This window comes from Ochotona curzoniae, unplaced genomic scaffold, assembly GCF_017591425.1.
Source record: "Ochotona curzoniae isolate NIBS_2020 unplaced genomic scaffold, NIBS_Ocur_1.0 contig_4792, whole genome shotgun sequence".
NCBI lineage: Eukaryota > Metazoa > Chordata > Mammalia > Lagomorpha > Ochotonidae > Ochotona > Ochotona curzoniae.
In genome coordinates, this window is record NW_024466389.1 from 9,017,197 (window position 1) to 9,031,467 (window position 14,271).

The 14,271-nt window shown below is 62.0% G+C and overlaps 3 protein-coding genes across 6 annotated transcripts in view; all 3 read left to right on the plus strand.

Annotated features, from left to right (window-relative positions):
* Positions 1-3,175, plus strand: part of PLEKHM2 (pleckstrin homology and RUN domain containing M2) — a 42,345-nt gene extending 39,170 nt beyond the window's left edge. Inside the window, exons 13-18 of one of the 4 annotated variants that reach the window (XM_040987955.1) lie at positions 5-195; positions 494-559; positions 1,018-1,177; positions 1,363-1,542; positions 1,616-1,732; positions 2,117-3,175. In XM_040987955.1, the coding sequence (XP_040843889.1) occupies positions 5-195; positions 494-559; positions 1,018-1,177; positions 1,363-1,542; positions 1,616-1,732; positions 2,117-2,254 (852 nt within the window). In that variant the 3' untranslated portion in view covers positions 2,255-3,175. Of the gene's footprint in view, positions 1-4; positions 196-493; positions 560-1,017; positions 1,178-1,362; positions 1,543-1,615; positions 1,733-2,116 lie in introns of those variants that run through there. The other 3 variants (XM_040987954.1, XM_040987953.1, XR_005884687.1) reach the window with 3 other exon arrangements.
* Positions 3,176-5,912: 2,737 nt separating this feature from the next.
* Positions 5,913-7,939, plus strand: SLC25A34 (solute carrier family 25 member 34). Its single transcript, XM_040987675.1, has 5 exons — positions 5,913-6,317; positions 6,770-6,835; positions 6,933-7,085; positions 7,289-7,423; positions 7,746-7,939. The coding sequence occupies exons 1-5, from the start codon at positions 5,940-5,942 to the stop codon at positions 7,926-7,928; spliced, it is 915 nt and encodes a 304-aa protein (XP_040843609.1). The 5' UTR covers positions 5,913-5,939; the 3' UTR covers positions 7,929-7,939.
* Positions 7,940-9,758: 1,819 nt separating this feature from the next.
* Positions 9,759-12,637, plus strand: TMEM82 (transmembrane protein 82). Its single transcript, XM_040987615.1, has 6 exons — positions 9,759-9,846; positions 9,970-10,042; positions 10,139-10,313; positions 10,857-11,277; positions 12,067-12,254; positions 12,548-12,637. Exons 1-6 carry the CDS (start codon positions 9,759-9,761, stop codon positions 12,635-12,637), a joined length of 1,035 nt encoding a protein of 344 aa, XP_040843549.1.
* Positions 12,638-14,271: the final 1,634 nt, after the last annotated feature.

Here is a 14,271-nt window from a genome sequence, read left to right on the forward strand (position 1 = left end):
TCAGGCTTCCACCGTCACTGTACACTTCTACGGGCTTGTGCACTGGGAGGACCCCATGGATGAGTCCCTGGCTTCCATGCCCTGCCACTGCTCACCCCCGGAGGGCACCATCACCAAAGAAGGCATGCTGCACTACAAGGCTGGCACCTCCTACCTGGGCAAGGAACACTGGAAGACCTGCTTCGTGGTTCTCAGGTAGATCCCCGCACACAGCTCCCAGGTGCTAGGCTGTTGTGGCAGGTCCCTGCTGAGGGGGCCTGCAGAAGGAGCCCTCCCTTCCTACCAGGGTTGAGGAGATGCCGGTGCTGTGCCCTCCCTGGGTGCCTCAGGCAAAGATACACCCCCTGAGCTGTGCCTTGTGGCTCCATCCTGAGGCAAAGAGGCCCCCTGGTCTTCACAGCCACAGCCAGTGGAGGAGACCCCAGATTGTGCCCTCCACCTGGCCCCCCATCCTCAGAATGGGCTTGACCCTTGCTGGTTTGTGCCCCTACAGCAATGGGATCCTGTACCAGTACCCAGACCGCACTGACGTCATTCCCCTGCTCTCAGTGAACATGGGGTGAGTCCAGGAGATGGGGGGTGCTGGGCAGCTGTCAGGGCCAGGCCTTGCTGCTTGCAGGTCAAAGCCTGGAGTTCCTCAACAGACCCCTCCTAGTCCTGTCTGGGACTCTGGGCTTGCTGAGCTCTAAGGGCTACTAGGGAGAGATGATAGGGAACCCCTAGCCTGGGGGGAGGCAGACACACACCCCCTTGCGGAGTCCCTTGGCCAGAAGAGGCAGTGTGCAGCAAGAGGCGCATGTGCTGGCGGCTGGCGCTGCACTCAGGCCGTCCTCACCCCCACCCAGCCACGTGCAGGGGCCCAGGGGGACCTTGGTAATTCCCGGGATAAACAGTGTTACACAGCCCGCATGGCACTGCCACTGCCTTCCGGCACCCTCCAACGCTCAGGCCTTGTGTCCAGGGGCCCTGACCTCCTCTGCCACCTCGCCCCGTTTCACCCCTCCTCCTCTGGCCCAGGGGGGAGCAGTGCGGTGGCTGCCGGAGATCCAACACCACGGATCGGCCCCACGCCTTCCAGGTCGTTCTCGCCGACCGGCCCTGCCTGGAGCTGAGTGCCGAGAGCGAGGCCGAGATGGCCGACTGGATGCAGCACCTCTGCCAGGCCGTGTCCAAAGGGGTGAGCGTCTCCCGCCACCTCCCACCCAAGTCTCATCCTGAAGCCCACACAGGCACAGAGCAATCTGGGGGTGCCCAGAGACAGAGCCCAGAGGTGGAGGCCACATGAAGCCCCTGAGGGAGGCCAGAGGGGCTGGTGCAGTCCTGGTCAGCCCTGGAGGACTCACCACACACGCCTGGCTGCAGGTTATCCCCCAGGGGGTCGCCCCCAGCCCCTGCATCCCCTGCTGCCTGGTCATCACCGACGACCGCCTCTTCACATGCCATGAGGATTGCCAGACCAGCTTCTTCCGCTCCCTGGGCACCGCCAAGCTGGCTGACGTCAGTGCTGTGTCGCTGGAGCCGGGCAAGGAGTACTGCATCTTGGTGAGCAGGGCGGGCGAGGGTGGCAGCCCCAGAGGGAGAAAGTCACCCTTGCTCATGGGGCCACCTCCCCTAGGAGTTCTCCCAGGATGGCCCGCAGCTGCCCCCACCCTGGGTCATCTACCTGAGCTGCCCTTCAGAACTGGACCGCTTCCTGTCTGCACTGAGCGCCACTTGGAGAACCATCTACCAGGTACCAGCTGCCCCGCACCACTCAAGACTGCCACCCGAATCCCGGACACAACAGTGAGACTGCGGTTCAGGGACACACACACCAGCCCAGGACAGGGAAACCAGGGGATACAATTCCTGACGCTAGCTCTGGTCTCCATGCCTGTATGCAATGCAGAGGGGCTGAGCCCAGCCCAGCTGGCGAGGGTTCAGGACCACAGGGCTGGGCACCCCCTTGGAGCCTCCAACCACTGGAATGGGTGGGCTGTGAGCACATGCTAGGCTTCAGCCTTGGCCAGGGCTGTCCTGGGTTACACTGAGTAGGGGCAGGGAAGCCTCATGGGTCCCGGCCACAGCTGAGCCAGGAGCTCCTGTGGCCCTTACACGCTGCCCACTCGCCCGCCAGGTGGACCTCCCCCACAAGGCCATCCCTGAAGCCTCCAGCAGGCAGAAGCTTGAGGACGCCTTGAGCCTGATCCATAGCACCTGGCAGCGCAGCGACAGCCTGTGCCGCGGCCGAGCCTCCAGGGACCCCTGGTGCTGAGGCAGGGTGGGAAGGGGAGGTAGTCGGCCAGCAGGTGCACTGCCATGACCAGCTTGTGTGCCGCTCAGAGCCAGGCCTCCAGACCGTTCAACAGTTCACACAGGGCTGATGACTGTCCTGGGCACCTGGAGTGGGTGCCCAGTGTCCCTGAGCATGCTGTCCAGCAAGCTGCTGGGCAGAAGAATGAGCCCTGTGGGCTCTCGGCTTCCATGCTGTCTCCCTGGGCTGCCACCTCACAGCAGGAAGAAGGGGAGAGAGGCCTGGCGGTGCAGGCACCCTGTCCCTCCTGGATCAGGAGCCCTGCAGAGGCTCAGAGCCACCTGGGGCCCAGCCAACCTCATGTGTCTCTGAAGACTCTCAGCGTTGCGGGGAGGCCAGAGCACGTGAGACTGCATGTGCCCCCCTCACCGGCCCAGCCCCGTGCATAGCTGCCACCCTGCTAAGCCTGGGGCTGTGGCAGGGCTGCCCCCCAGGTTGCCAGGCTGCCCTGCATGCCCACGGCCCTGCCCCTGCCTCCTCCAGCCCGGCAGTGCCCACAGGACCCAGGGATGAAGAGCAGAAGACGGGCAGAAGGGGCTGGCGAGGAACAGAGCCGGCAGCCTGGGGGGCCATGGTGACAGCTCCTGCCAGCATCTGCTTGGCGGGAGCCAGGCTGCCCAGGTACTCCGTCAGGAGCTCTCTGGGAAGGGCTCAGGTGGTGTGGGTTTTGTTTTTTAAAATAAAATAGACATGTTATATTGCCAAAACATGGGCCTGGCCATCTGTGGGGTGGGGGTGTTGGGGTGTCATTCTGCAGGCATTCCTCCGTCATTTGCTCCACCCCTGACCCCTGGGACGAGGCCGATGAGCTGTGACCCGTAGACACTGAGGCCCAACATTTGCCTTCCCTCTTGGTTGCTGCAGCAGGCAGGGGAGGGGCAGCCACTGGCCCCTGCTCCCAGCGGGGTGTGCCACCAGAACTAGTCGGCATCACCGCCTTGCCTACCCACTCAGTCCTGAGTAGCCACAGCCAAGGTGGCATGAGGGCCACTTGCTCTTGGGACCAACCCAAAAGAGTCCAAGCTGTCCCCTGGCCTCCTGCTGGGCTGCCCGGTGGCGGGGGCAAGCCCAAGGATGCTGGCACCTGCTGGGATGATGGCAGGGCTGCTACAGCTGCTCAGTGCTACCAAGGACCGGAGTGGCAGAGGAGGGGTGGTTGGAGCCACCAAGCCAGGCCACAGGGTCTCGGGGTCTGCAGCTCTGCTTCTGGGTTTACCGGACTCAGGGTGGCCTGGAAAAGGCCTTTGCAAGGTGGGAGCAGGTGGTGGCCCAGCCCAGATAGACCGGTCTTGCCAGCAGTGCCAAGCATACAGCCCACCTCCATCCCAGGGTACAGGAGGTGGGGAGGGCCTGATAGGTAAGTCCTTCCTGGCCAGGCAGCTGAAGCCAGAGGCCACTGCTTGAGGCACAGTGGCCCTCATTTCAGCTGCTACCCACCCAGGGCCCTCAAAGGACAGTAGGAGAGCGGCCAGGGGGAAGCATGAGACCCCCCCGCATCCAAGAGACCCGGCTAAGTCAGTGCCACAGCCCTGCCCGGGTTTTGTTGTCTGTGGTCAGTCACAATGTGACAGAGAATGAACACCTCCCTGGGCACCATTCTGGGGCGTGTGGTGAGGCCTCGCCCTGCCCTCCATCCTGCCACATCACACACCACACCTAGGGCCGCACAGTAGCCACCAGCCCTCAGGGCGGCCACAGCGTGCGAGGGGGGTGACCTGTGTGTGCTGAGGTACTGCAGAAAGCTGCAAGATGCCTCCTTAGAGGGAGAGACCAAAGTGCCGCTCTCCATAAGGAAACAGCAACATGGCAGAACACAGGAGGCGGCGGGAGGGTGGTGTGCTGTAGCAAAGTACGTTAAGCTGTTGCCTACAGCACCAACATCCCATATTGGCACTGGTTTGATTCCCAGTTGCTCCACTTCCCATCCACGCAGGGCCCACCATTTTCCTTTTCTTTAAGATTTATTTTTGGGCCCAGTGTGATGGCATAGTGGCTGAAGTCCTCGCCTTGGTCCCAGTGCGGTGGCTTAGTGGCTAAAGTCCTTGCCTTGAAAGCGCTGGGATCCAATATGCGTGCTGGTTCTATCCTGGCAGCCCCACTTCCCATCCAGCTCCCTGCTTGTGACCTGGGAAAGCAGTCGGGGATGGGCCAAAGCCTTGGGTCCCTGTAACTGCATGGGAGATCTGGAGAAGTTCCTGGCTCCTGGCTTCGGATCGGTGCAGCACCAGCCTTTGTGGTCACTTGGGGAGTGAATCATCAGATGGAAGATCTTCCTGTTTTTCCTTTCTGTATATCTGACTTTACGATAAAAATAAAATAAATCTTTAAAAAATAATAAAAATACCTTGAATGTGCCAGGATCCCCCATGGTCACCGGTTCTAATCCTGACAGCTCCGTTTCCCATCCAGCTCCCTGCTTGTGGCCTGGGAAAGCAGTCGAGGATAGCCCAAAGCTTTGGAACCCTGCATTCGCATGGGAGACCTGGAAGAGGCTCCTGGCTTCAGATTGGCTCAGCTCTGCTCTGGCTGTAGTGGCCACTTGGGGAGTGAACAATCAGATGGAAGAGCTTCCTCTCTGTCTCTGTATATCTGCCTTTCCAATAAAAACAAATAAATCTTTGAAAACAAATGTTCCATCCACTGGTTCATGTCTCATGTTGTTACAGTGGCTGGAGTTGAGCCAAACAAACCAGGAATAGGTCTCCTACGCTGGTGCAGGGTCCCAAGGCTTTGGGCCGTCCTTGACTGCTTTCCCAGGCCACAGGCAGGGAGCTGGATGGGAAGCGGAGCAACCAGGACACAAACTGGTGCCCAAGCGATTCTGGTGCGTGCAAGGCAGTGATTTAGCCTCTTAGCCATCGTGCCTGGCCCCATTGAGAGTGTATCGGCAGTTGGAAGATCCTCACTGCAACTTTGGTTTTCAAAGAAATAAGTAAAGCTTTAACAATGCATGAGGGACCTTCAAAAACTGTTGAAAAGTGAAATTGGAAGATACATTTATTTTGGTGTCAAACAACTTTGAGACTCCCACGTGGACTTTGCACCCAAAGCATTGGCCATAAACATCAAGAAGGTACCTCCCAGAGGTGGAGTTAAGTTGGACCCCGAGGCTCCTGCCAGTGGGACCATCGACTCTAGGGGCCAGTGGGACAGGCAGGTGGAGGGAGGGCGGTTGCTGAGTTTTCCTTGTCCCCTGTGCCAGGGGCCTCCTGAGGCACTGGCCCAAGGCCAGGGCCCTGAGCTGGAGCGCCACATTCTAAGCCAGAGAGAGCAGAAAGGGCAGGTACCTTCCCCTGCCCCCCCTCTCCCTCCAGCACCCAGTGACCTTTTGCCCAGATCCCAGGGTCCAGGCCCGCCCCCGCCCGAGCCAGCTCGGATTGGGCAGAGCCAGCAGGGGTGTGGCGTGCCTGAGGCTCCAGCAACTGGCCCCGGCTGAGCTGAGCAAGTGGATTTTCAAGGCTGACCAGGGCACCGCAGGCTGCCGAGGGCCTGTCACACTAGGACCCCAGCCCTCTGGACATGGCCCCAGGACTCCTGGATCGTCCGTCCTGTGAGCCTTAGCAGGTGCAGACAGCCTAAACGTCACCGCCCCAGGGACTGTGTCATGCCCTTGACCTGGGCATAGCCAGCCCCTGGCACCGGATCCATGGAGGCAGTGTCCCCAGCTGTGGATCTGGTGTTGGGCGCTTCAGCCTGCTGTCTGGCTTGTGTCTTCACCAATCCCCTGGAAGTGGTGAAGACGAGGCTACAGCTGCAGGGGGAGCTGCAGGCCCGGGGCACCTACCCGAGACCCTACCGGGGCTTGCTGGCTGCTGTGGCCGCAGTGGCCCGTGCAGATGGCCTGCGGGGCCTGCAGAAAGGGCTGGCCGCTGGTCTCCTCTACCAGGGCCTCATGAATGGTGTCCGTTTCTACTGCTACAGTCTGGCTTGCCAGGCTGGCCTCACCCAGCAGCCAGGTGGCACCGTGGTTGCTGGGGCTCTGGCTGGGGCTCTAGGAGCCTTCGTGGGGAGCCCTGCTTATCTGGTGAGTGTATTGCCCCTAACCCCAGCCAGATCTCGGTCAGGCCGGGCAAGCAGGGTGGGGCCTGGAATCTGCCGCTTAGGCCTGGGCGGGGGGCCTTGCCCTGACTCTCACTCCATTGGGGTCTCTGCCCTGCTGCTCCTGAGGCAGGGTAGAGGGGGACTAGAGGGTGGCAGAGAGGAGCTGGCACCAATCCTAGCTTGCTCACTTCTTCCCCGGGGCGGGGGTCTATCCCCTGGGAGATCCCACTGGGCATTGGTCCTGGGCAGGTGTCCTGCTTTTTGCCAGCTCATCTCATCCTCGAGGCCATGCAACAGGTGGCCGACTCGGGGCCCTGTTCACTTCAGAGCCCCACTCCCAGCCTGGTCCCAGGTGTGGGGTCCCATGGGAAGCCCTCAACAGGCTCTGCCTGCCCAGTCTTCAACCCCAGCCCGTCACCTGCTCTGTCCTTGCAGGTGAAAACGCAGTTGCAGGCCCAAACGGTGGCTGCCATGGCTGTGGGGCACCAGCACCATCACCAGGTGGGCACCTCCTTCCTTGAATCTCGTGAGCCAGGTTGGCTAGCTGGCTAGCAGAACTCCCTGGCTGACCCTGCGTCCTTTCCCCTCTCCGACACAGAGCGTCCTGGGCGCCGTGGAGACCATCTGGCGGCAGCAAGGCCTGCTGGGACTGTGGCGGGGCGTGGGTGGGGCCGTGCCCCGTGTCATGGTGGGCTCGGCCGCCCAGCTGGCCACCTTTACCTCTGCCAAGACCTGGGTACAAGAGCAACAGGTAAGAGGCAGGCAGGAATAAGGCCTCCGTCCATGCAGGGTGGTGACAGATGGGGTCGCTGGGCTAAGGTCAGCCAGCAGCCTGAAGCTATGTGGGGTTCAGGGTGGCAGTGGAGTTGGGGTTCCCCCCAGCCTCTGCAGCCTTCTGTGTGTTGGGGACCAGGAGGGCAGCATGTGTGTCAGTGGGCTCTGCCATCCCCACAGTGGCTCCCGGAGGACAGCTGGCTGGTGGCCCTGGCGGGGGGCATGATCAGCAGTGTGGCTGTGGTGGTCGTCATGACCCCCTTCGACGTGGTCAGCACGCGGCTATACAACCAGCCGGTGGACGGAGCTTGCAGGGTGAGCAGGAGTGGGCGTGGGGGCCGACTGGACTGCTTCCCATGGTCCACGCACACCCACCCATGAGTTCAGCTGCTTTGCCTCTGCACGTGGGAATTGCATCTGCTCCTCACTGCCTCCTTCCCTTTCCCAAAGATAAGACTGCAGCTCAGAGGGATCCAGTGCCAGGCACCCCCACCCCTAGGGTGTTCCCCATCCTGTCTGCCACCGGCCATGCCTGGCGTGGGGCTGTGGCTGCCTGGAGAAAGAAGCTCAACGGGAGGTAGGGCTATGCTGGCATTCCTGCAGCTATGCAAGTGACCCCACTCCCATCTGTCTCCAGGGTCAGCTGTATCGGGGCCTCACTGACTGCCTGCTGAAGATCTGGCGGTTTGAGGGCCCCCTGGCACTCTACAAGGGACTGGGTCCTGCCTACTTGCGCCTGGGCCCCCACACCATCCTCAGCATGCTCTTCTGGGACGAGCTTCGCAAGGCTGCCCGGCAGGCTCAGCACCAGCAGGCTTAGGTGGCACCTCGCCCCCCGAAATTGTGTTCCAAAGTGACTGCTTGGGCTGGCAGGACTAGCTGTCCTGGAGCTGGCCATAGGCCCAGCACCCCCTCCTGTGCCCCACTCCCAGCAGCAGGCCCACCCAGGCCCAGGGGGTTCACTCCTAATCATTGCCTGCTGTGCCCTGGATTGCCATGCCCAGGGTTGCAGTCACTGCCCTGGGCACCAGCATCATTCAGACAAAGTGACATAGAGGCCTCTGCCAGGCTGGTGCTCCCAGACTCCATGCCTTGAGCTGAGGCTGAGCTGCGTTCAGCTCAGGCCGACCTCACCTTGCTCCCTAGGCAAGGACCATGCTTGGCCAGGCCTGAGGGGTGCACCATGCTTTAGGGGTTCCTGCCTGTGTGGGGAGACCTCAGGTGCTGGAATACCCTGGCAGCAATTGTCCTGGACTTCAGGGACTGCGCCCCTCCTGATGTGTCTGCCCCCAAACTGGTGAGCTCCAGGGCAGGGCGGGTAGCAGGCCCAGGGCCCGGGCTCTATTCCCAGAAGCAGCCACATTCTTGCTCCGGGTGACCTCGGTGACCTTGGTGACCTCGAAGGCCTGCTCTGACCTTCCTGCCCTGGGGTGGGCAGCAGCAGTTCCCTGGAAGGTACAGGTCTGGTCCCAACCCAGCAGCCGCAGAGCCCTCCCCACCACAACCCAAGTCCATGAAGAACTGCTCCCAGACCCACTGCCTCCTGCACACTCCGAAATAATAAAGTTTCATATATGTATGTTTTTTGAAGATTTATTTTATTTTGATTGGAGAGTCAGATATACAGACAGGGAGGAAGAACTGTCTGGTGATTCACTTTCCAAGCGACTGCAATGGCCGGAGCTGAGCTGATCCAAAGCCAGGAGCCAGGAGCTTCTTCGGGGGTCTCCCACCTGGGTGCAGAGTTCCAAGGCTTTGTCTTCGACTACTCTCCCAAGCCACAAGCAGGAAGCTGGATGGGAAGCAAGACCGCTGGGATTAGAACCAGCACCCATATGGGATCCCGGCACGTGCAAGGCAAGGACTTTAGCCGCTAGGCTACCGCGCCGGATCCCGAAGCAATAAAGTTTTATACTTTACTTCCATCAATCATCGGTGGAGGTCTCATTCACCCCTCCACTCCTGGCTCCCTCCCGGCTCTCCCGCAGTCCAGCAAGCGGATGGGAGAGTCTCGCCCCCTCTGACTCAGGTGAGGCCTGTCACCTAGTGGACACAGGAGGGAACAGCAAGACTAGCCGCTCCGGCCAGTGCGGAGCACAGAGGGGCGGGGCCCGGGGCGGGTCTCTGGAGGGGCGGAGCACAGGGGGGTGTCCCGGGAGGAGCCCAGTTGGGCGGGATTTAGAGGGGGCGGGGCCACGCGGAATTCGGGGGCGGGGCTCAGAGGGGGCGGGGCCAGAGCTCGGCTATGGGGCCAGAGCCTGAAGGTGTGCAGTTTGGGGGATCGACCAGGGGCTCGGGGCGGGGCCCACACTGCAGACAGAGTGGGTAGGACCCAGACGTGCGGCTCCAGGAAGGCATGGCTCAGGCGGCCCCCAGACCAGCAAGGGATAGAGACCCAAGCTCAGCCCCTAAGACCCCTCCACTGGGGTGCCCAAATGGAGTACACGGGGGGGGGGGGGGGGGCTTGTCCCTGGAGCTTTTCCACAGCCTGGAAGGGTTAAGTCCTTGGCCTGTCTTTCCCTCGCTTCCCCTCCCCTCCCCGGGGCCTTTGACCCCTTCCTATCTCCTCCCCACCTCTCCACAGACACCTTTGCCCCATGACGTCAGCGCGGCCCTGCGCAGACCTGGCTAGAAGGATCCCGGGGCTGCCATGTTCTCCCTGCCCGCCCTCCCCTCCTGGCTCCCCGGTCTCCCCTCCCTCGAGTGGGGCTCCAGCCTCCTCGACAGCTTCCTGCAAGGTGAGAGCCCCTCCTCCCCATGCGGCCTGAGCTCCGCCCCGTGGGCAGGGCTGGGTGGACCCACCCCCACGCGGGTCTCCAGCCTAACGCCCTGCACCTGCTGCCCCCCACCCGCCTGCCCAGGCCTCATCGGGGCCTGTGGGGTCTCCGTCCTGAGCAGCCTCCTGAAGGTCTACTTCTTCGTGGGCTGTGTCAAGTGAGTTGCCCACACCCGCGTCCCACCGGTGCCCCTTGCCAGGCCTCTGGGCAACACCACCCGTGCCTTCTACCCACGTCCTGCCTGGCCCCGCAGTGATGCCGCGTGGCGACCCCAGAAGGAGCGGCTGCAGGCCCAGTGGGCCTTGCTGGAAACGGTGCACGTGGCAGGGCTGGCCCTGTTTCTGGCTGTCGTGGGGGTCCGGGTGGCTGCCCTGGTGGTACTCGAGTTCTCCCTCCGTGCTGTATCCACGCTGCTAGCCCTGGGCAAGGTGAGGCTGTCAGGCGGGTTGCTGGGGAGTCATTCCCTGGCCCTGGGCCCCAGCTTCCCCACTGAGAGCAGGGGAGACTGGGTCCCACTCCTAGAGCCCCTCTCTGTGCCATGGAGAAGGAAAGCTGCAATTTGCACCCTGGGGTCCCGGTGTCCACACCTGCTGGGGCTGGGAGATACGGGGGATCCAACCCCAGTGCCAAGTACAGGTGCACAGAGCTGGCCAGATGCCAGGCCCCACGCTAGCCACTTGGAAAGCATCACTGTGTGGAACCCCACAGCCGGCCAGGATGAAGGTCAGCCATTTTATGCAGAAGCCTTTTGTGCAGATGGGGAAACTGAGGCTCCAAGATCCACAGGCAGCAGGGGCTGCAGTCGGGCCCTGAGTCCCAGCCGTCCAGGTGTGGTACCCCCCAGCCCTTGAGCCACGCAGTGGGACCCCTAGTGCTTAGGCTGGTCACTAGGCACCCTCCCCTGGGGCTTCTCCCCTCCCCCTCCACGTGACAGCCCTGGAAGACCCTCCTGCGCCCCCCTCCCTGCACAGGGCCCACAAGACGCCAAGGACAGGCTGCTGCTGTTCCTGCTGTGCCAGTACTCGCTGGGCTGCGGGCTCACCTGCGGCCTGAGCTTCCTGCACGAGGGCTCCCCCCACCGCACGCTCAACCTGCTGCTGGGCCTCGGGCTGGCTGCGCTGCTCGCCTCGGGTGCTCGGTGCCTCCGCCGCCACGTCTGCCGCCTCTACGAGCTGCACAGTGGCCAGCGCTCCTGCGGCATCTGCCTGGGCCTGCTGGCAGGCGCCCACGGCCTCCCCTGGCTGCTGGGCCGCGCCCTGACCATGGCCTTCGCGGTGGGCAACATGGCGGCGGTGGCTCTCATCAACCAGGACTTCTTGACCACCTCGGAGGCCATGCGTTTCTGGATGCCACTCACCATCTGCTACACACTTCTGGTCATTTACATGCAAGGTGAGGGCTCGCTGGCTGGGGGTGGGCCCTCTCAGCCATCATTATGTCCCAGGCCCAGGCAGATGCAATCTCCCAGAGGGTGGGTCTGGAGGTAGAGGCTGTGCACAAGAGTGAGGGCCACGTGGCTGCAAATGCTGAGGCCACCTCTAGAGCTCCAGGGCCAGGATCGTGACCTCATCAGGCTGAGCAGGTTGCAGACAAGTAAGCAGAGGAAGATGGGTCCTAGGGGTTGCTCTGACCGTGCAACCCTCAACCCCAGCTGTAGAGTTGGGATGGGGCAGCAGCAGGAAGCGCAACCTAGGCCGGGAGGAAGGCTGTGCAAAGGCCCTGGGGTATCCTGAGTCTAGAGTATCCTAGGACCAGAAAGAAAGCTGGGGTGGCTATGGAGAGGGACCCAGGGGGAGTGAGTGAGAGACCAGACGAGGCTGTGGCGGAGAGTGGGGGGCAGGCTCTGGGGACCAAGCTCGAAGTGTGGACTGCAATGCAAAGGCAGCGGGAAGTCCCACACAGAGCTGATGTGTTAAGAAGGTCTCTTCAGCTGGGCAGCGCACAGGGACTTTAGGCCAAAGCCAGGAGCAGAGTGGAAGTGGCAGGAAGCAGGGAGAGGCAATGGGACTGAGCGGGCATGCTCAGCTGAGGAGTCCTGGGATGGGGAGGAATCACTGCCACGCTCAGGTCTTTTTCTAGACCCTGGGAGGGGGAAGCAGCAGTGCCCGGTGTCCCGCAGGTGGGCGTGAGGACGGGACACTGGGATGCAGGGACAGCCATGACGCGCACTTACGTCCCCAGAGGAACAGCGGCACAACCCGGGTCTGCAGGGCCAAGTGCAGACAGTGCTGGTGCGCATGGGCAGCCTCTTCGTGCTGCTGCTGACCGTGGGCCGCTGGCTGGACCTCCTGGGCGTGCTCATCTCGCTGCTGGCGGAACTCTGGTGCCTGGTGGGCGTCCGCACGCTGCTCGACCTCTGCCAAGTCCAGGTGGGCTCCTCGCTCTGACCGTGCAACCCTCAACCCCAGCAGCCCTGGGAGTCCCCAGGTGCCCTCTCTGCGGGGTGGGGGGCAGAAAGAACTGCTCCCCCACTCTTCCAGGGCTAGGCTGGATCGGCCAAGGTCATGAAGGTGGAGGCCACACCCCCACCCGATCCTCAGCACCCCCACCCCAGCTGACACTCCAGAGGCCCTGGGGGATTGTGGGGGAGGTCTCGGGGGAGGCCTGAGACCACCAGGGGACAGGCTGTGTCCTGCAGCCTTTGGTCTTCTCCTTCCTTTAGGATTTCCCATCCCAGAGGCCACCAAAGTCAACTCCAAGCCAGGCTCCGCCCTCTGCACCTGCCCAGCCCCGAGAGACTGCATCCCCCTGACCTACACACATCCTGGAGGACTTGTAGACTGGCTGCTTGGCAAGGCCTTGACCTCGGGACACTGCTGAGAGACAGCCGCAGGGAAGACGCTGGGGGCCCCAGGAGACAGGGTTTGGGATGGAGACCCTCGGAGAGAGGCCCTCAAAGACCCCTGGGTTAGTCCCTCAGGACAGGCAGCAGGTGGAGTTACAGGAGCCCTAGGTGCCCCTTTTCCCAGCCAACCTTCATTTTGCAAGTAATAAAGGTGATCATTCGGCCTGAGTCTCCAATCATGCACAGAGAGGGACATAGGCTTTGCTGGAGTCACACGGCTCTTGGGACAGTCAGGGGACACATGCCTCGGGGTTGGCCCACGTCCCCTGGGAATGGAGCTCCTTGCAGGCAGGAGGGGATGTGGACATGTGCAGTCTGACGCCAACTTGCCAGTCTTGGGTGCCTGGTACCCATGTTCTGTGCCATCTCACCTGAGAGGCTAGTGATGGCAGCACCAAACAGCTTCCCTTGAGGACCCCCTGTCCCAACCCCAACTTATCTGAGACCAGGAGGTTCCTTCCCTTCTCAGCCTGCACAGGGCCTGGCTCTTCTATGTGTACCAAGCAAGCTACCACTGTCCCTCTGGGAGCCGTCCAAAGAGCTGCTGCCATGCCTGGCCATTATTAAATCATTCTGCTCTACCTGAGAGGTGCATACTATGAAATCCGAAGTGCCCAGATTTTAAGTGGCTGCTCGAGGGTGTACCCGGGCAGTAAGGAGTGTCCAGGTGGCCTTGGCCTCAGGAGTCTCGCCAGCTCCCTGCTGCCCGGGACCCCTGGAAGAGCTGGAGCTGGGGACGCTCACAGAGAGGAGCAGGTGTAGCCCAGGCAGGCTAAATGATGGGCTCGCTGACCTGTGGTCCAGCCAGTGCAGCCCAGCCTCCCCTGGCCATTCCCCTAGCCCAGGCTATTTGGTTATCTGAAGCTGGAAGGAGCCAAGACAGGGCCCTGCCCAGGAAAGGCCCCAAAGGGCAAGGAGCTGTCCATGACCTTCCTTGGGGCAGCAGAGGCAGCCTAGAGAAGGGTCCTAGGGTAGGCTGGGGACTCTTGCACAGCTCCCCAAACTCGATCACCCCAAGATACCTTGAGCCTGCCTCTGAACACTGCTCCCATCCTACCCTACCATCAGACAGGTCTCTTGACCCAGGGTGTGGCCTGCAAGGGAGCAAAAGCCTGGAAAAGCCCCCTCCCCCAACCTAGGAGCCTGCCAGGGCAGGAAGCAGGCTCAGGATCACGGAGGAAATGGCGCAGCTGGCTGGGCACGGGGCCAGCCCCTCACCAAACTAAGCAGAGCCCCCAACTGCTGCTGGAGGCGCCCCAGTCTCCCAGTCCCCAACACAGTCTGGCACCCACTGGGGACACAGCCAGGAGGGGACCAGGCCTGGTTTTCCTTTTCTTTTTATGGCCATGGGGACCATTTTCCAAACAAAACTGGGGACCACGTGGGCTGCACCAGGATTCTTTCCTTATCAGCTTATTTTTGTGAAATGAGGCAATGAACCACTCCGTAGCCAGAGGGAGGAGACTGGACCTTCCACCCAGAGGCCATGAGGGGCTGAGTCGCACCAGCCCTCCCCTGCAGGAGCACCCTGGGCACTGGCC

Coding starts and splice junctions, on each gene's coding strand:
- SLC25A34 (XM_040987675.1), top strand. CDS start 5,940: ATGGAGGCAGTGTCCCCAGCTGTGGATCTGGTGTTGGGCGCTTCAGCC. Junction 6,318..6,769: donor TGGGGAGCCCTGCTTATCTG/GTGAGTGTATTG, acceptor CTGTCCTTGCAG/GTGAAAACGCAGTTGCAGGC. Junction 6,836..6,932: donor GGCACCAGCACCATCACCAG/GTGGGCACCTCC, acceptor TCTCCGACACAG/AGCGTCCTGGGCGCCGTGGA.
- TMEM82 (XM_040987615.1), top strand. CDS start 9,759: ATGTTCTCCCTGCCCGCCCTCCCCTCCTGGCTCCCCGGTCTCCCCTCC. Junction 10,043..10,138: donor TTCTTCGTGGGCTGTGTCAA/GTGAGTTGCCCA, acceptor CTGGCCCCGCAG/TGATGCCGCGTGGCGACCCC. Junction 11,278..12,066: donor TCTGGTCATTTACATGCAAG/GTGAGGGCTCGC, acceptor TTACGTCCCCAG/AGGAACAGCGGCACAACCCG.